Source organism: Oncorhynchus mykiss, chromosome 16, assembly GCF_013265735.2.
Source record: "Oncorhynchus mykiss isolate Arlee chromosome 16, USDA_OmykA_1.1, whole genome shotgun sequence".
Lineage (NCBI taxonomy): Eukaryota > Metazoa > Chordata > Actinopteri > Salmoniformes > Salmonidae > Oncorhynchus > Oncorhynchus mykiss.
The window spans coordinates 66,246,198-66,265,916 of record NC_048580.1 but is presented as its reverse complement, the minus strand read 5'-3'; the positions used below and the strand labels follow the sequence as shown (position 1 = coordinate 66,265,916).

The 19,719-nt window shown below is 41.8% G+C and overlaps 1 protein-coding gene across 2 annotated transcripts in view; it reads right to left on the bottom strand.

The window, feature by feature from the left end:
* Nucleotides 1-817: 817 nt before the first annotated feature.
* The window catches only part of LOC110492564 (potassium voltage-gated channel subfamily D member 3), a 269,073-nt gene continuing 250,171 nt past the window's right edge, over nucleotides 818-19,719 (bottom strand). The window contains exons 5-8 of one of the 2 annotated variants that reach the window (XM_036947565.1): nucleotides 15,326-15,358; nucleotides 15,107-15,199; nucleotides 14,300-14,550; nucleotides 818-3,490 (exon numbers count right to left, since the gene is read on the bottom strand). In XM_036947565.1, coding sequence (XP_036803460.1) covers nucleotides 3,313-3,490; nucleotides 14,300-14,550; nucleotides 15,107-15,199; nucleotides 15,326-15,358 — 555 coding nt within the window. In that variant the 3' untranslated portion in view covers nucleotides 818-3,312. The remainder of the gene's footprint in view (nucleotides 3,491-14,299; nucleotides 14,551-15,106; nucleotides 15,200-15,325; nucleotides 15,359-19,719) is intronic. The other variant, XM_036947566.1, reaches the window with a different exon arrangement.

Below are 19,719 nucleotides of genomic sequence, written 5' to 3'. Positions count from 1 at the left end.
TATTGCCCCAGTCTGAGGTCCTCAGTGCTCTGGAGCAGGTTTTCATCAAGGATCTCTCTGTACTTTGCTCCGTTTATCTTTCCCTCGATCCTGACTAGTCTCCCAGTCCCTGCTGCTGAAAAACATCCCCACAGCATGATGCTGCCACCACCATGCTTCATTGTAGGGATGGTGCCAGGTTTCCTCCAGACGTGACGCTTGGCATTTAGGCCAAAGATTTCAATCTTGGTTTCATCAGACCATAGAATCTTGTTTCTCATGGTCTGAGAGTCCTTTAGGTGCTTTTGGCAAACTCCAAGCGGGCTGAAGTGCCTTTTACTGAGGAGTGACTTCCGTTTGGCCACTCTACCATAAGGGCCTGATTGATTGAGTGCTGCAGAGATGGTTGTCCTTCTGGAAGGTTCTCCCATCTCCACAGAGAACTATTTAGCTCTGTCAGGGTGACCATTGGGTTCTTGTTCACCTCCCTGACCAAGGCCCTTCTCCCCCGATTGCTCAGTTTTGCCGGGTGGCCAGCTCTAGGAAGAGTCTTGGTGGTTCCAAACTTATTCTATTTAAGAATGATGACCACTGTGTTCTTGGGGATCTTCAATGCTGGATACATTTTTTGGTACACTTCCCCAGATCTGTGCCTCGTCACAATCCTGTCTCGAAGCTCTACGGACAATTCCTTCCACCTCATGGCTTGGGTTTTTGCTCTGACATGCACTGTCAACTGTGAGACCTTGGATAGACAGGTGTGTGCCTTTCCAAATCATGTCCAATCAATTGAATTTACCACAAGTGGACTCTAATCAAGTTGTAGAAACATCTCAAGGATGCTCAATGGAAACCGGATGCACATGAGCTCAATTTCAAGATTCATATCAAAGGGTCTTGAATACTTATGCAAATAAGGTATTTCTGGTTTTTATTTGTAATACATTTGTACAAATTTAGAAAAACCTGGTTTCGCTTTGTCGTTATGGGGTATTGTGTGTAGATTGATGAGGACATTTTATATTTATTAAATTTTAGAATAAGGCTGTAACAACATTTTTAGAAAGTCAAGGGGTCTGAATACTTTCCGAATGCACTGTAGGTAACCACAGGTTGCTTTCCCTACAGGAGGGCAAGATCGCAACGTTCTATCCCATAATGACTGGGTCTATACTAGATCCTGGGAGCTATGGTCACGGAATACATCATCGAGTTCTAAAGTAACAATACCTGTGCTTACAAATGCAGGTCATCCACTAAATAAACAATACCATTAACTTCCTGATCCAACATAGTTGAACCCTTTTGGTTTGGTTGAATCACAGGTCCTGTGTCATGTCGTAGATAGACGCCATGGATCTACTCTGCATTGCCCCTTTGTGTGCCTGTATCTCTGGAAGGGATGGGGTCTGAATTCAGTCTGAATATACTGAAATGAACTGAGCCCAACTCTAGTGTCTGGTAAAGAGACATTTCAGACCCTGTAACCAAGAAGAGAAATGGCTAGTGTTAGATGTTAAGGTTGGTTTAGGTCCATGGGTGGGTGTCATCCAGTCCTCCATGTCTCTGTGGTCACCATGACAACAGATGTCCCAGGTTCAAGTTCTCCAGGAAAAAAATAAAACATTTAAGACCTAGAATGTCCCAGGGGAAAAACATGGAAGGCCACAGAAAAAGTACAAACACCAAGTTTCTATCCACATAGAAGATTACAGACACCCAACAACTTTGAAAAATGGCAGCTGAGTTTGGGGAGAAAACATTGACGACTAAAAACAACTACCAAAAGCATACTGTTCTTCACACAGAACGGAGGAAAGGATACAACAGGACGACAACGAGAGAGAAAGAGATACACAGGACGACAACGAGAGAGAAAGAGAGTGAGAGAGGACAGCTTCACTGGCTCTGCCAAACAATGGGAAAATATTACAAAATATTCTATTAACAATATTCACAATATAACCCAGGCTCTGGACAGATCTCTGTCAGAAATTCTCAGCAAACACCTTGTGCTTTTAGTTAGACGTGGTTTAAGTTTAAATACAACCTTTTTGGTCTTGGTGTTGGATAATGAAGCAAGTTTACATAAAAGGTCTGTTGAATATCTACAACTAGAGCCCAGAGGAAAGCAAAGGGAGGGAAACCGACCTACAAAAAAAGAGAGAAATAAAATCAAGAATTTACTCAAACGAAACAGGCACATATTGTGTAAAAGGCTTCCAGCTGAGAATTTTGGACAAAAATATGTACAGGAGCTTTCCATGAGTGGCAGCTAGTCACACATATACAGAGCCATGGACACTTACAGAAAGAGCTAAACTACAGACAGCTCCTCAAACTCACACACGCTCATACAGGCATACACACATACACGTTCACAAATATAAGAAACCCACTAGTATCTCTGACACAGACACCTACCATAGTTTGATCTGTTAAGAATTTTCACTGTGAAATTAAATTATACCTGGGGAGAAAAAAAAAAAGATTTTGGATGGTGAGTGACATGTATCTATGACGACGAATAAGTGGATTAAACTGAATCAAACCATAAATAACAAAACAAACCAGAGGAAAACTAATGATTTCAATATGTTCTTTTCTTTGATATGATCACTGTTTCCTGCTGTAACGATGTAAAGACCAGACAGGTCAAATGTCAAACTCAGGTTCCAAACCATAAAAAGGTCGTCCTTGCTATCAGGGATCCTTGGGACATCCATACCCCCCATGGAAGTTGAAATTTAAAATGGTTAAGGTTAGGGTGAGGTAAGGGTTATTGTTAAGGTAAGGGTTAAGTTTAGGTGAAGGTTATTGTTAAGGTTAGGGTTAGGTAAGGGTTAAGGTTTAGTGTAGGGATGTCCCAATGATCCCGGATAGCACTAACCATATAAAGGTGCTGCGTGCACAGTGACATATGACTTTACTGCTCTACATCTCTCCAGTGACCCATCAAGTGCTTCTCTTTCTCTTTCATACACTCCAAAAACTCAAACATTTTTTATTTTCTCTAACACACATTCTCTCTCACACACACTTATAACCTTCAAACACACACAAAACGCACACTCAAACACACAGAAGCGCCCAGACACCTACAGTAGACTGTATCTAAAATCCATCCTCCATTTCTACAGGAAGTCCATGTCATTACAGTAGATCTCCACTAGTAGGCAGTCCTTCTCCATGTCTTCAGTCTGGGACTCGGCCTTCAGAGCATTCGCCTGCTCGTCTGTCGTATCCTTCGCACTGTCCTTCTGTCTATCTGCATGAGTCTGTCTATCCATCCTATCTGTCTGTCTGTCCGCGCGTCCTGCTGCGCTTCTACTCTCACAGCGCAGACACCTTCACAACGTTCTGAAGGGCGGGCCCTGGGGGTGGAGGGTGGGCGTCGCTCTCAGGAGTGGTTGCTGGGGGCGTAGGAATGCTGATGATCGCAGTGGTGATCGTGCCACTCTGGCAGTTGAGGCGCGCGGGTTCGTCCACACGCATGTTCAGACTGGAGCGACTGGAGAGAGAGAGGTGGGGAGTGGAGAAAGAGAGAGGCAGGGAGTGGAGAGAGAGAGAGAGAGGCAGGGAGTGGAGAGAGAGAGAGGCAGGGAGTGGAGAGAGAGAGAGGAGGGGAGTAGAGAGAGAGAGGAGGGGAGTGGAGAGAGAGAGAGGCAGAGAGTGGAGAGAGAGGCAGGGAGTGGAGAGAGAGAGAGGAGGGGATGAGAAACATGTTTTTATGAGACCAAATGTTTATTTGTTTTGTTATTTTTTGTTGAGGGGAGGTTACAGGTACATTATCCATTTCAAGTTATCCATTTATAAAACCTGTTCCTGTAGGCTGTCACTCAAAATAAAAAACCCAGAAGAAATACACAGTTTAATAATAAACAATAAATTCAGTATAAACAGGAATAGAAAATAAATCAATTTGGGCCTCCACCCCCAAACTCCCATCCCATTCCCCCAAACTCCCATCCCATTCCCCCAACCTCCCATTCCATTCCCCCAACCCCACCCAGCCAACATGTCTCCATCCAGTGGGCACGCAATCACCAACACTGGAAAATTGAGTGGAAAAATGTCGCCTGATCTGACGAATCCCAGTTTATGTTGCGTCATGCTGATGGCAGAGTCAGGATTTTTATTTTTATTTTATTTCACCTTTATTTAACCAGGTAGGCCAGTTGAGAACAAGTTCTCATTTACAACTGTGACCTGGCCAAGATAAAGCAAAGCAGTGCGACACAAACAACAACACAGAGTTACACATGGAATAAACAAACGTACAGTCAATAACACAATAGAAAAATCTGTATACAGTTGTGCAAATGAAGTAAGGAGGTAAGGCAATAAATAGGCCAATAGTGGCAAAGTAATTACAATATAGCAATTTACACTGGAGTGATGAGGATGTGCAAGTAGATTTGGTCGCAGCAGCATGAGTCCATGGCCTAATCCTGCCTGGTGTCAAAGGTACAGGCTGGTGGTGGTGGGGTAATAGTGGGTACTGGTGTGGGGAATGTTTTCCTGACACACGTTAGGTCCCTTGATACCAATTGAGCACATTTCCATGCCCTGAAGAATTCAGGCTGTTCAGGAGGCAAAGGGTGAAGGTGACATGGTACTAGGTGGGTGTATCTAATAATGCACTTTGAAATGAATTTAGTAACATTTCCCCAGAAGCATTTAACTGCAGGGCACTCCAACATCATGGAGAAATGTGCCTACCTGATTTAGGGGACACCGTAAACAGTTGCGAGTTGGAGCCAATCTCATCGTAAAACATTTCCTTGATGTGAAAAGTCTGTGAAAGAACTTAACATGTATAAGTTGATGGTTCAGATTACGGGATGCTAAGGTCATATTTTTCCTCATTCTGTTCCAGTGAAACGATTGTTGAGATTCAATTAGATCTGTGGACCATACTTTTTTAATGGCAAGCTCAGAATATGAGCTTTCCAAAAGTTGTTTATATATTATTAAGTTCAGTCATTTCGGGAACCCAGATAATTTATTTATAAATCCCATAGGGATGCACAATGTATCGTGAGAATATCAGAATCTGACAATATTAGCTAAAAATGCCAACATCGGCATCGGCCCAATGTCTAGTTTAATGCCGATGTGAAAAACCGATGCCAAAGCTGACGTGCATACCTATATAAACCGTAGGTACATGACGTGCATACTTATATAAACATAGGTAGATGATGTAATGATGCCATGAAAAATACAGCACTACACAGAACAAAAGCTGAAAAATACTAAGCGCACACTTCCAACAACTAAACAAGTTCAAGTTGAGCATTCATTTAAAAGAGTAAGAACATTTCAGCCAGACAACTCAAAGCCGAAATCCATTAACGCCAAGATAATTTAATTCATTATGCTGCTTGCTATGGGTGCCACGACTGACATTTGGACCAGCGATGTCAACCCCATGAGCATGCTGAGTCTGACAGCACAGAGGGTCGACAAAGATTTTATACTGAGGAAAGCCGTATTGCCCAAGAATGTGCTGGTTCTCATACCGCTGCTGCCATTTCAACGGCATTTGAGAACATGTCTGAAACTTGGAAACATGAACACACTCCTAGTGCCATTCGAACAACTGACTATGAACTGACTAAGAAATAAGCTAATCAACTGCGTCAGCAGCAGACATGATACCCTCTGTCATGGCATTGAAACGACTGCTCAACAAAACTGGCCACAGACCGCGGGGTTAAAACTTACAAAAGTATTCGGGGCTGTGAACAAGCGATTTGGTGGTATTCTCTCTGAGCCTCTTTACCATGTCACCACCGTGCTCGACACTAGGTACAAGGACCGCTACTTCGATGCAGACAAGACACAGGGTTTACTTGAAATATTACATACACAGCTGGTTCAAGATGGAAACAGACACAGTGTCAGTGCGCACCGAGGAAGAGAGGCCACAGACACACAGAGCTAAAACTTCACTGCTTGACATGTATGATGAAATCCTGGTTGAGAATGAAACATCTAAACAAATGAACAACGAAACAGCACAGCAAGTAAGTGAAATAAATATCTTTTGATGATGTTTTACTGGTAATGGGGACATACGTAAATGTCAACAAAATAACTTTTTTCAGTGTGAGTAACCTTTATTTAACTAGGCAAGTCAGTTAAGAACAAATTCTTATTTACAATGACGGTATACCCCAGCTAAACCCGGGCTACGCTGGGCCAATTGTGCTTCTCCCTGTGGGACTCCCAATCACAGCCCGATGTGATACAGCCTGGATTTGAACCAGGGACTATAGTGATGCCTCTTGCACTGAGATGCAGTGCCTTAGACCGCTGCGTTCATGTGTGTCTGTGTTAACTATTTAACTGTACTAGAATGTTTAAAAGGCAGCAGCTAAAATATCGGTTTTGGTTTGTTTTTTGGCAAGGAAAAGATCAGATATCGGTATCGGCCAAAAATGTCATATCGGTGCATCCCTAAAATCCCATCATTGGAAGGTTTGGTAGTTGGGTTTCGCAAGGGAAGTTGTAAATAGTTGGGGAAGTTGTAAATATATATATAATATAATATATATATAAAATATTTTTAAAAATATATATATATATTTTTTAATATTTGCCCGGTAATGTGTCTTTCAAATCTTGGAATGCTCTCAAACCATTACTGTCCGTGATATCAACACGGCTACGAGTTCCACATTTTGACCATTGGGGTGATGCAAAAAGCCGCCCTCCACATTGCAAGGCGCTATTGTGAAATATTGGAGTATGGGCATGCCATTTTGATTCCCAGTTACATTGTTTTGAAAGTTTGTTTAATTTAGTTTAAATTGTTTAACCTGTTGGTACTAGGGGGCAGTATTTTCATTTTATCAGTGAAGACCAAAATGTATATTTGATACAGTCGCAAAGCTAACTAAAAAGCAGCATTCCCCAAGAGAGGATGACTTTCACTTCAGCAGTGATAAATTCATGAACTTCTTTAACGAAAAGATCATGATCATTAGAATTAACAAATTACATTGTTCTGAGTCTGCACAACTCTGCCAGGACCTAGGATCAAGAGAGACACTCAAGTTTTTTAATACTATATCTCTTAACACATTGATGAAAATAGTCATGGCCTCTAAACCTTCAAGCTGCATATTGGACCCTATTCCAACTAAACAACTGAAAGAGCTGCTTCCTGTGCTTGGCCCTCCTATGTTGAACATAATAAACGGCTCTCTATCCACCAGATGTGTACCAAACTCACTAAAAGTGGCCGTAATAAAACTTCTCTTGAAAAAGCCAAACCTTGACCCAGAAAATATAAAAAAACTATCAGCTAATATCGAATCTTCCATTCCTCGCAATTTTTTTTGAAAAAGCTGTTGCGCAGCAACTCATTGCCTTCCTGAAGACAAAATGTATATGAAATGCTTCAGTCTGGTTTTAGACCCCATCATAGCACTGAAACTGCACTTGTGAAGGTGGTAAATTACCTTTTAATGGGGTCAGACAAAGGCTCTGCATCTGTCCTCGTGCTCCTAGACCTTAGCGATGCTTTTGATACCATCGATCACACAATCTTTTGGCGAGATTTGGTCTACAAATTGGTCTATACGGACAATTCCTGGCCTGGCTAGAACCAGCTTATCTGTCGGAAAGATATCAGTTTGTCTCTGTGGATGGTTTGTCCTCTGACAAATCAACTGTAAATGTCAGTGTTTCTCAAGGTTCCGTTTTAGGACCACTAATGTTTTCAGTATGTATTTGACCTCTTGGTGATGTCATTCGGAAACATAATGTTAACTTGACGATACACAGCTGTACATTTCAATGCAACATGATGAAGCCCCAAAATTGCTCTTCCATGCCATCCCTAGGAAGGGTGCGTCACTTGAGTGGGTTGAGTCACTGACGTGATCTTCCTGTCCGGGTTGGCGCCCCCATGGGGGGGACATGTTCATGAGCTATACTCGGCTCTGTCTATATCCTGCCTGGTTGGCCCTGTCCGGTGGTATCGACGGACGGGGCCACAGTGTCTCCCGACCCCTCCTGTCTCAGCGTCTAGTAATTATACTGCAATAGTTTATGTGTCCTGGGCTAGGGTCAGTCTGTTATATCTGGAGTATTTCTCCTGTCTTATCCGGTGTCCTGTGTGAATTTAAGTATGCTCCCTCTTTTCTTTCTTTCTTTCTTTCTTTCTTTCTTTCTTTCTTTCTTTCTTTCTTTCTTTCTTCTTTCTTTCTTTCTTTCTTTCTTTCTTTCTTTCTTTCTTTCTTTCTTTCGGAGAACCTGAGCCCTAGGACCATGCCTCAGGACTACCTGGCCTGATGACTCCTTGCTGTCCCCAGGCCACCTGGTCGTGCTGCTGCTTGCGGCTATGGAACCCTGGCCTGTTCACCGGACGTGCTACCTTGTCCCGGACCAGCTGTTTTCAACTCGCTCTCTGTCCATCTACCGCACTTCCTGTCTCTAACTGTGAATGATCGGCTATGAAAAGCCAACTGACATTTACTCCTTAGGTGCTGACCTGTTGCACCCTCTACGACCACTGTAATTATTATTATTTGACCCTGAAGGTCATCTATGAACGTTTGAACATCTTGGCCATGTACTATTATAATCGCCACCCGGGCACAGCCAGAAGAGGACTGGTCAAAGCCAATTTAGGATGGGATGAAATGCTAGTGCCTGGAAATACAATTTAAAGTTTGGTATGGATAGTCCTCCTACATCTTTCCCCCTTTGAAAGTTAGTTCATTTTTATCCGGGCTCGATTACCTTACCATATCCATTTTTAAACCACCCTATGGATTTCATCCCAACAGCCAGAAGGGGGAGACAAGGGAAGCATAGAACTACATCAATTCATAGATATTAGAATAGATATTCGTCCGGTTAAAGGTTTGGTTGAAGCAACTGGGATATAGTGTCTATCTGCTGAGGTCTAATTGAATTGATTTGAGATTTCTGATAAAGGGAAATTTCACAATTCCATCCCAACATCCACATATGTGAAAACGGGCATTTCCATGTTTTGTAGTAAAAAAAGATAGAGGAAGATACAATAAGTGTTTGCAATGACATCATCAGTGTGCAGTAGTTCTATTTTCTAGATTAAAGAAAATAGAGGACTACATAATAGTATGAAATCAATTCGGGACAATGTTTTGTGACTGTTTGAATAGCAAGTGTACTTTTTTACTTTATGGTTATGAGCTAGTCAGGCATCAATGAGGTTGTAATCAGAGAGTATATTTTGGAGAGCCTTGGTTGCCTATGGATTGTAGTTGGTCTTATTAGATATGTCCTGCATGTTCAGAATGGCATTTATGTCTGTACAATAACCAGATGGAATTCAGTTAACTCTAACAATATGCTGTTCAAAGAATTAAAAAACTTGAAAATGAATCATATGAATTTGGAGCATACACATGAATAAAGGCAATTTTATTTTCATTATGGATACATTTAAGGAAAGTGATTCTGCCTTCTTAGTCTTCGCCTTTACCCAAGATGGTAATTTAGAGTTTCTTATGTATCATTATGATTAAACCTTTAGTTATGTTTGGGGCTGATGAAATAACAGCCAGTTTGTACGAATGGTTTTCTGTTTATCTGTTTTAGTCTTTTTGGAGCAGGCGTGTTTCTAGGAGCATTGCTATATACACATGGTTTATTGTTAGGATATCAAGACAACGTTCAATTGGTGAGTTTAGGCCTTTCACATTCCAAGAGTCAATAGCTAGCGTTGTCATTGTAAAAAATAAAATAATATTAATGATGTAATTATTATCTTCGGTGTTAATTAATAAGCCCATGGATATAAAACTAAAAGCTGGACCTACAGGGAAACCCATTGGTCATCCCCCACCCATTGGTCATCCCCACCCATTGGTCATCCCCACCCATTGGTCATTCCCCACCCATTGTACATCCCCCACCCATTGGTCATCCCCACCCATTGGTCATTCCCCACCCATTGGTCATTCCCACCCATTGGTCATCCCCCACCCATTGTACATCCCTACCCATTGGTCATTCCCCACCCATTGGTCATCCCCACCCATTGGTCATCCCCACCCATTGGTCATCCCCACCCATTGATCATTCCCCACCCATTGGTCATCCCCACCCATTGGTCATTCCCACCCATTGGTCATTCCCCACCCATTGGTCATTCCCCACCCATTGATCATTCCCCACCCATTGGTCATCCCCACCCATTGGTCATCCCCACCCATTGGTCATCCCCACCCATTGGTCATCCCCACCCATTGGTCATTCCCACCCATTGGTCATCCCCACCCATTGATCATTCCCACCCATTGGTCATTCCCCACCCATTGGTCATTCCCACCCATTGGTCATCCCCACCCATTGATCATTCCCACCCATTGGTCATCCCTACCCATTGGTCATCCCCACCCATTGGTCATCCCCACCCATTGGTCATCCCCACCCATTGGTTATCCCCACCCATTGGTCATTCCCACCCATTGGTTATCCCCACCCATTGGTCATCCCCACCCATTGGTTATCCCCACACATGTTTTGTTGTTGGGGGGGGGGGGTATTTTCTTTGGTCTAAGAAAAACTCAAATATCCTCATATTTTTTATTACTGTTAAATGGTCTAAATTAGTTTAAACATAGGAAGAAATAAAAAAAACAAGCAAAAAGGAATTGTTTGGAAGCCCCTTAGGAGGGACTGTTAATCTATCGTAAGCAGTTTAATCCATAGGGATGTGCTGTAGACCCACAAGGAAGCAACCCCAGTCTGTATGGCACTTCAATATATTATCCATTGTTCATTAATTGGTGTGGAGTCATCAATGTCTAAATGTCCTGGAACATAGGCAATTTAATAATAATGACAAAGTCTAATGCTCAGAAATAATAATAATAATAATAGTGTTATTTTTACCCAATTGCGAGGGTTTCCTCATCCTTGTCCTATGGCAGCACCTAGATCTGTCAGCTCGTCACCTTGTGTGTTGGACTTGATGTGCTTATCGAAGAAGTCTTTAGCCTCCCTGGCAGTAGAACATGTGTGTGTTGTATTCTGGAAGGTCAAGATATGTTTTGTCGGGTGGATGAAGCCAAGGTTTAGCTTGCGTAGCTGGGATCTCACTTCTTTGTAGGTCTCCCTCTGTTTTAGCAGTTCAGCACTCAGGTCTGAGTAGATGCTGATCCACTTCCCCACATAGGTCAGACCCCTGGATTCCGCTGCAAGGCGAACAATCCACAGCTTGACTTCAAAGCTGTGGATCAGTACAATCATAGACCAGATCCATTCCTGAGAGGACCTGTGCGATGCACAATGTTAATCGGTGGCATGGGACCCAGCCTCTCCTGCCCGGACAGTTCATAGAAAAGATGAAGGAAGTTGAGATGCCCGCTTCAATTTCAAGTCCTTTGACCCCCACATTGAATTCCATCTTCTCTTTTAGGAGTTTGATTATCCTTTCCAACCTAGTTTGCTCTGTTTCCAAGTCTGTCTCATTAGCTATCCTCTCCAGACTTTCCACTTTGGTTGAATAGGTACCCACTTCAGCAGTAATCACTGCCAATGATTAATTTACCGGTTTTAATTGTAAGTTGAGGGCAGAGGTAATCTCCTCACGAACAATCTCTTGTATAGTAACGGCCAGCTCTTTCTGTTGTCTGGTATTGAGACTCCATGTCTCCACAGCTGAATTGTGCACTGACAAATTCTAGCTCCTTGAGCATAGTACACCTGCTAGTTATTTCTTGTCACAATGTTTGGGTATTTTAGGTATTTTATTAGGATCCCCAATAGCTGTTGCAAAAGCAGCAGCTAATCTTCATGGGGTCCACATGAAACATGAAACATGACATAATACAGAACATTAATAGACAACTACAGCCCAAGGACAGAACTACATACACTTAAAAACGGCACACACAGCCTACATATCAATACATACACAAAATATCTCGGTCAAATAGGGGAGAGGCGTTGTGAGGTGTTGCTTTATCTGTTTTTTTAAACCAGGTTTGTTGTTCATTTGAGCAATATGAGATGGAAGTGAGTTCCATGCAATAAGGCTCTATATAATACTGTATACTTTGTTGAATTTGTTCTGGATTTGGCGACTGTGAAAAGACCCCTGGTGGCATGTCTGGTGGGGTAAGTGTGTGTGTCACAGCTGTGAGTAAGTTTACTGTGCAAACAACTTGGAATTTTCAACACATTAATATTTCTTATAAGAAGAAGAAGTGATGCAGTCAGTCTCTCGTCAACTCTTAACAAAGAGAGACTGGCAGCATAGTATTTATATCAGCCCTCTGATTACAATGAAGAGCAAGATGTGCCACTCTGTTCTGGGCCAGCTGCAGCTTAACTAGGTCTTTCTTAGCAACACTTGACCAGTTGGCTGGACAATAATCAAGATAAGACAAAGGCCTGCAGGACTTGTTTTGTGGAGTGTGGTGTCAAAAAACCCAGAACATTTCGGTTTTGCGGACAGACCTCTCCCCATCTTTACGACTGTTGAATCTATATGTTTTGACCATGACAGTTTACAATCTAAGGTAACACCAAGTAATTGAGTCTCCTCAACTTGTGCACCCAGAGTCTCCTCAACAACGGCACCCAGATTCAGCTGAGGTCTAGAGCTTAGGGAATGATTTGTACCAAATACAATGCTCTTAGTTTTAGAGATATTCAAGACCAGCCCTCTACTTTTTTTTATATTTTTACCAATGACCTGCCCCTGGCATTAAACAAAGCCTGTGTGTCCATGTATGCTGATGATTCAACCATATACAGCAACCACAGTTAAGGAAGTCACTGAAACCCTTAACAAGGAGTTGCAGTCAGTTTTGGAATGGGTGGCCAGTAATGAACTAGAACTGCCCTAGGTACACCACACTCTACATGTTTGACATCAGAGAAGCTTCCATTAAAGAAAACCATTTGAATTATATTAGATAGATGGCTCTGAATCCACAATATGGCAGAAGTTGAAAAGGCATTACACATGGTCATGGTCAATAATATCAGAGTCTGCACTGAAATCTAACAGTACAGCAACCACAATCTTCTTATTATCAATTCATTTCAACCAATCACCAGTCATTTGTGTCAGTGCAGTACATGTTGAGTACCCTTCTCTATAAGCATGCTGAAAGTCTGTTGTCAATTTGTTTACAGAGAAATATAATTTCATTTGGTCAATACATTTTTTTCCCAAAAGTTTGCTAAGAGCTGGCAGCAAGCTGATTGGTCTGCTGTTAGAACCAGTAAAGGCCGCTTTATCACTCTTGGGTAGCAGAATGACTTTGGCTTCCCTCCAGGCCTGAGGACAAACCTTCCTCTAGACTCAGATTAAAGATATGACATATAGGAGTGGCCATAGAGTCAGATACCATCCTCAGTAGCCTTCCATCTAAATTGTCAATGCCAGGAGGTTTGTCATTATTGATTGATAACAATCATTTTCCTACCTGTCCCACGCCAACTTTACAGAATTCAAACTTACAATGCTTTTCATTCAGTTTGTTTTTGTATTCATGAATACGATGGCTCACTGTTTGTTGTTGGCATTTCCTGCTTAAGTTTGCCCACTGTGCCAATTAAGTAATCATTATAATAATGTGCAACATCAATTGGTTTTGTGATGAATAAGCTGATCTGATTCAGTGAAAGATGGAGTTGAATTTCCATCATTCTTTATATAATTGATCTTGGCTTCATGATACCGTTTCTTCTTCTTGTTGAGTTTAGTCACATCATTTCCCAATTTGCAGTAAGTCAGTCAGTCAGATGTGCAGCCAGACTTATTAGACACTCCTTTTGCCTCATCTCTTTCAACCATACAGTTGTTCAATTCCTCGTCAACCCACGGAGCCTTAACAGTTCTAATGAATGTCTCACACCTTAATAGGATGTTTAATATGGAAACGTTTTGGGAAATAAGTCTGTTAATTCATAGTGATTTGGAAAAGAGGAACATATTATGACAGAATGAATCAAATAAAGTAAAACGACAGAGGAAGGTATATTGCTGCTGAGCCCATGAAAGACTCAATGTAATATACAGGGATACGTCAGTTGTTAGCACCTGACATACCAGCATCACTGGAGAAAAGCCAAATATCATAGAGACATTAACAGCCATTTGGCATTCTAGATATCATTTGTCTTTAGTATTGGACTTGGGTGTCAACCAATTAATATTTTTTTCCATAGCATAAGCTCACAGTATGGGTTTGTTTTAACCGTCGGACTGACTCTGGGTCAGTAGTAATAGTGTAGCCCTGATAATATTACCATATTTTGTGTTAAACCTGACTTCTGGTCAGTGCTTAAAGCTCACCTGGTGTTGAGGGGCTGGATGTGGATAGTGCTGAGCTCCTGCAGGTTATGATGAGGGTGTGTGTGTGAGAGAGCGCACGTGGGAATACTGGAGTTGGGTAAAGGGGCGTGGTTCCTCTTGGTGTGGCGGGTACAGCAGGTGCCCGTCATGCCTTCTTGGCTGGAGAGGGAGGGGCTTTGAGACGGATAGCTCTGGAGTGCCCCCTCCAGGTAGCTCTGCTCATAACACAGCTCATCTGCAAACTCATGATTCTACAGAGAGGAAGAGAGAGAGGAAGAGAGTGGGGAAGAGAGAGAGGAAGAGATGGGGGAAGAGAGAGAGGAAGAGAGTGGGGAAGAGAGGGGGGAAGAGAGAGAGGAAGAGAGAGGGGAGGGGGGGGAGAGAGGGGGAAGAGAGGGGGGAAGAGAGAGGGGAGGGGGGAGAGAGGGGGAAGAGAGGGGGGAAGAGAGAGGAAGAAAGAGGGGAAGAGAGAGAGGAAGAGAGTGGGGAAGAGAGGGGGGAAGAGAGGGAGGAAGAGAGAGGGGAGGGGGGAGAGAGGGGAATAGAGAGAGGAAGAGAGTGGGGAAGAGAGGGGGGAAGAGAGGGGAGTGGGGAGAGAGAGAGAGGAGAGAGAGGATGAAAGAGAAGAGGAGGAACATCTGAAAAACACATAATTTAACTCAAATGCATGTCCTTTGGGGGTTTGATTTTAATATTATTTTACATTTGATAAAAAAAACTAATATATTTAACATGGACTTTCTTGTTTGATGTGCTTGTCACCTTTTGTGTGTGTGTGTGTGTGTGTGTGTGTGTGTGTGTACTCACTGTGGTTTTCTCCAGACAATGCAGCAGGTGGTGGTGTTGGCTCTCTAATAGGGACTGGTTCTTGCTCAGGTGCTGCTCCTCCTCAATGGAACTCTGCAACACACACACACACACACACACACACACACACACACACTGTGAGTGAAAATGCTCCACAGTGTTGTTTGCCAACAGATAGAAGGGTTTCTAGGTGTGTGTGTCTGTTTGCTGTCTCTGTACCTGGTCTGAAAGGTTCATCTTGTAAGGAAGTTGCTTCAGGTCAAAGGTGAAAGAGGAGACAAAAAGACACACAGGTAGAGTTTTACTAGGTTTTCATTTCAGTATAATGAACGCTCAGTGTGTGTGTGTGAAAGAGGGAGAGGGAGAGAGTGTGAGTGTGAATGTGGGAGTGGTTTGTTCTGTGTTTGTGGGGCACGACGCCCTCTTCTCTGAGTCAGATTGTCTGAGTGGGTTTCTGCTACTGACTATATCTCTGGGTTCTGGGCTGCTACTGACGATATCTCTGGGTTCTGGGCTGCTACTGGCGATATCTCTGGGTTCTGGGCTGCTACTGGCGATATCTCTGGGTTCTGGCCTGCTACTGGCGATATCTCTGGGTTCTGGGCTGCTACTGGCTATATCTCTGGGTTCTGGGCTGCTACTGGCTATATCTCTGGGTTCTGGGCTGCTACTAGCTATATCTCTGGGTTCTGGGCTGCTACTGGCTATATCTCTGGGTTCTGGGCTGCTACTGGCTATATCTCTGGGTTCTGGGCTGCTACTGGCTATATCTCTGGGTTCTGGGCTGCTACTAGCTATATCTCTGGGCTTCTGCTACTGCTTATAGCTCTGGCCTGCTGCTGCTGGCTATATCTCTGGGCTCTGTCTGGGCTGCTGCTGCTGCTGGCTATATCTCTGGGCTCTGTCTGGGCTGCTGCTGCTGGCTATATCTCTGGGCTCTGTCTGGGCTGCTGCTGCTGGCTATATCTCTGGGCTCTGTCTATGCTGCTGCTGCTGGCTATATCTCTGGGCTCTGTCTGGGCTGCTGCTGCTGGCTATATCTCTGGGCTCTGTCTGGGCTGCTACTGCTGGCTATATCTCTGGGCTCTGTTTGGGCTGATGCTACTGTCTATAGCTATGGGCAGAGGGAGCAAGAGCAACAGCCTAGAGGGCCAGACGGCTGCGTGTTTGGCTCAAAAGTTGATTAATGTTGATTACAATGTTTATTAATTTATGTCAACTACATAAATAAATTAGTACGTCGAAATGAAGTATAAGGATGCGTGTTTGGTCTGTAGTATACCTCAGGCTAGATATAGAGGGGCAGCAGGCCTCTAAAACTCACTATTTACTAGATTGCAGTGTGATGTCAGTCAGAGATAATGGGGGAAGCTCTTTCCTCCAGATAGGTGTGAAATGGCTAGGTAGTTAGCATCGGCCTAGTAGCGTTTCAATCGTTGCCGTCACTCGCTCTGAGACCTTGAAGTAGTTGTTTCCCTTGCCCTGCAAGGGCCAAGGCTTTTGTGGAGCGATAGGTAATGATGATTTGCGGGTGACCATTGTTGATGTGTTCATAGCGTCCCTGGTTCAAACCCAGATTGGGGCAAGGAGAGGGACAGAAGCAACACTGTTACGTACGCATACTGTAAACTTTCACTGGGTTGCATCAGTCAAGGCTGACAGGACAGCACACTGCAATCCCTGACAAACCCCTTTGTTTGGCTTGTTAAAATGTATAAACATCACACCACCTAAAATCTACCTTTACATTTTTTTTTTAATTGCTGAAAACAATACAGGCTTTAATCATTTTAACGTTTAGTTTCACAACCTGGACTCACCAGTAGATACAATATAGTACATGTAAATCCGGGACCCTCCATTTTGTATGATATGTTACGTTACAGAAAGTATTCACACCCCTTGGACTTTTTACACATTTATGTTGTGTTCCAGCCTGAATTTAACATGGATTAAATGTAGATGTTGTGTTCCAGCCTGAATTTAACATGGATTAAATGTAGATGTTGTGTTCCAGCCTGAATTTAACATGGATTAAATGTAGATGTTGTGTTCCAGCCTGAATTTAACATGGATTAAATGTAGATGTTGTGTTCCAGCCTGAATTTAAAATGGATTAAATGTAGATGTTGTGTTCCAGCCTGAATTTAAAATGGATTAAATGTAGATGTTGTGTTCCAGCCTGAATTTAAAATGGATTAAATGTAGATGTTGTGTTCCAGCCTGAATTTAACATGGATTAAATGTAGATGTTGTGTTCCAGTCTGAATTTAAAATGGATTAAATGTAGATGTTGTGTTCCAGCCTGAATTTAACATGGATTAAATGTAGATGTTGTGTTCCAGCCTGAATTTAAAATGGATTAAATGTAGATGTTGTGTTCCAGCCTGAATTTAACATGGATTAAATGTAGATGTTGTGTTCCAGCCTGAATTTAACATGGATTAAATGTAGATGTTGTGTTCCAGCCTGAATTTAACATGGATTAAATGTAGATGTTGTGTTCCAGCCTGAATTTAAAATGGATTAAATGTAGATGTTGTGTTCCAGCCTGAATTTAACATGGATTAAATGTAGATGTTGTGTTCCAGCCTGAATTTAAATGGATTAAATGTAGATGTTGTGTTCCAGCCTGAATTTAACATGGATTAAATGTAGATGTTGTGTTCCAGCCTGAATTTAACATGGATTAAATGTAGATGTTGTGTTCCAGCCTGAATTTAACATGGATTAAATGTAGATGTTGTGTTCCAGCCTGAATTTAACATGGATTAAATGTAGATGTTGTGTTCCAGCCTGAATTTAACATGGATTAAATGTAGATGTTGTGTTCCAGTCTGAATTTAAAATGGATTAAATGTAGATGTTGTGTTCCAGCCTGAATTTAACATGGATTAAATGTAGATGTTGTGTTCCAGCCTGAATTTAAAATGGATTAAATGTAGATGTTGTGTTCCAGCCTGAATTTAACATGGATTAAATGTAGATGTTGTGTTCCAGCCTGAATTTAAATGGATTAAATGTAGATGTTGTGTTCCAGCCTGAATTTAACATGGATTAAATGTAGATGTTGTGTTCCAGCCTGAATTTAACATGGATTAAATGTAGATGTTGTGTTCCAGCCTGAATTTAACATGGATTAAATGTAGATGTTGTGTTCCAGCCTGAATTTAAAATGGATTAAATGTAGATGTTGTGTTCCAGCCTGAATTTAACATGGATTAAATGTAGATGTTGTGTTCCAGCCTGAATTTAACATGGATTAAATGTAGATGTTGTGTTCCAGCCTGAATTTAAAATGGATTAAATGTAGATGTTGTGTTCCAGCCTGAATTTAAAATGGATTAAATGTAGATGTTGTGTTTCAGCCTGAATTTAAAATGGATTAAATGTAGATGTTGTGTTTCAGCCTGAATTTAAAATGGATTAAATGTAGATGTTGTGTTCCAGCCTGAATTTAAAATGGATTAAATGTAGATGTTGTGTTCCAGCCTGAATTTAACATGGATTAAATGTAGATGTTGTGTTCCAGCCTGAATTTAACATGGATTAAATGTAGATGTTGTGTTCCAGCCTGAATTTAACATGGATTAAATGTAGATGTTGTGTTTCAGCCTGAATTTAACATGGATTAAATGTAGATGTTGTGTTCCAGCCTGAATTTAACATGGATTAAATGTAGATGTTGTGTTCCAGCCTGAATTTAAAATTGATTAAATGTAGATGTTGTGTTCCAGCCTGAATTTAAAATGGATTAAATGTAGATGTTGTGTTCCAGCCTGAATTTAAAATGGATTAAATGTAGATGTTGTGTTCCAGTCTGAATTTAAAATGGATTAGATGTAGGTGTTGTGTTCCAGCCTGAATTTAAAATGGAAGGAAGCCTGTACAGAACACAAATATTCCAAAACATGCATCCTGTTTGCAATAAGGCACTAAAGTAAAACTGCAAAAAATGTGGAAATGAACTTAATGTCCTGAATACAAAGCGTTATGTTTGGGGCAAACACATCACTGAGTACCACTTTTCAAGCATGGTGGTGGATGCATCATGTTATGGGTATGCTTGTCATCAGCAAGGACTAGGAAGGTTTTTTTTAATAAAAATAAACGCAATAGAACTAAACACAGGAAAAACCTTAGAGGAAAACCTTGTTCAATCTGCTTTCCAACAGACACTGGGAGAAAAATTCACCTTTTAGCAGGACAATAACCTAAAACACAAGGCCAAATATACACTGGAGTTGCTTACCAAGATGACATTGAATGTTCCGGAGTGGCCTAGATACAGTTTTGACTTAAATCGGCCTAAAAATATATGGCAAGACCAGAAAATGGTTGTCAAGCAATGGTCAACAACCAATTTGACAGATATTGAAGAATTTAAAAAAATAATAATATACAAATGTTGCACAATCCAGGTGTTGAAAGCTCTTAGAGATTTACCCAGAAAGACTCACAGCTATAATCGCTGCCAAATGTTATTCTAACATGTATTGACTCAGGGGTGTGAATAACTCTGGAAATGAGATATTTCTGTATTTCATTTTCAATAAATTTGCTAAAATTACTAAAAACCTGTTTTCACTTTATCATGCCGGGGCGGCAGGGTA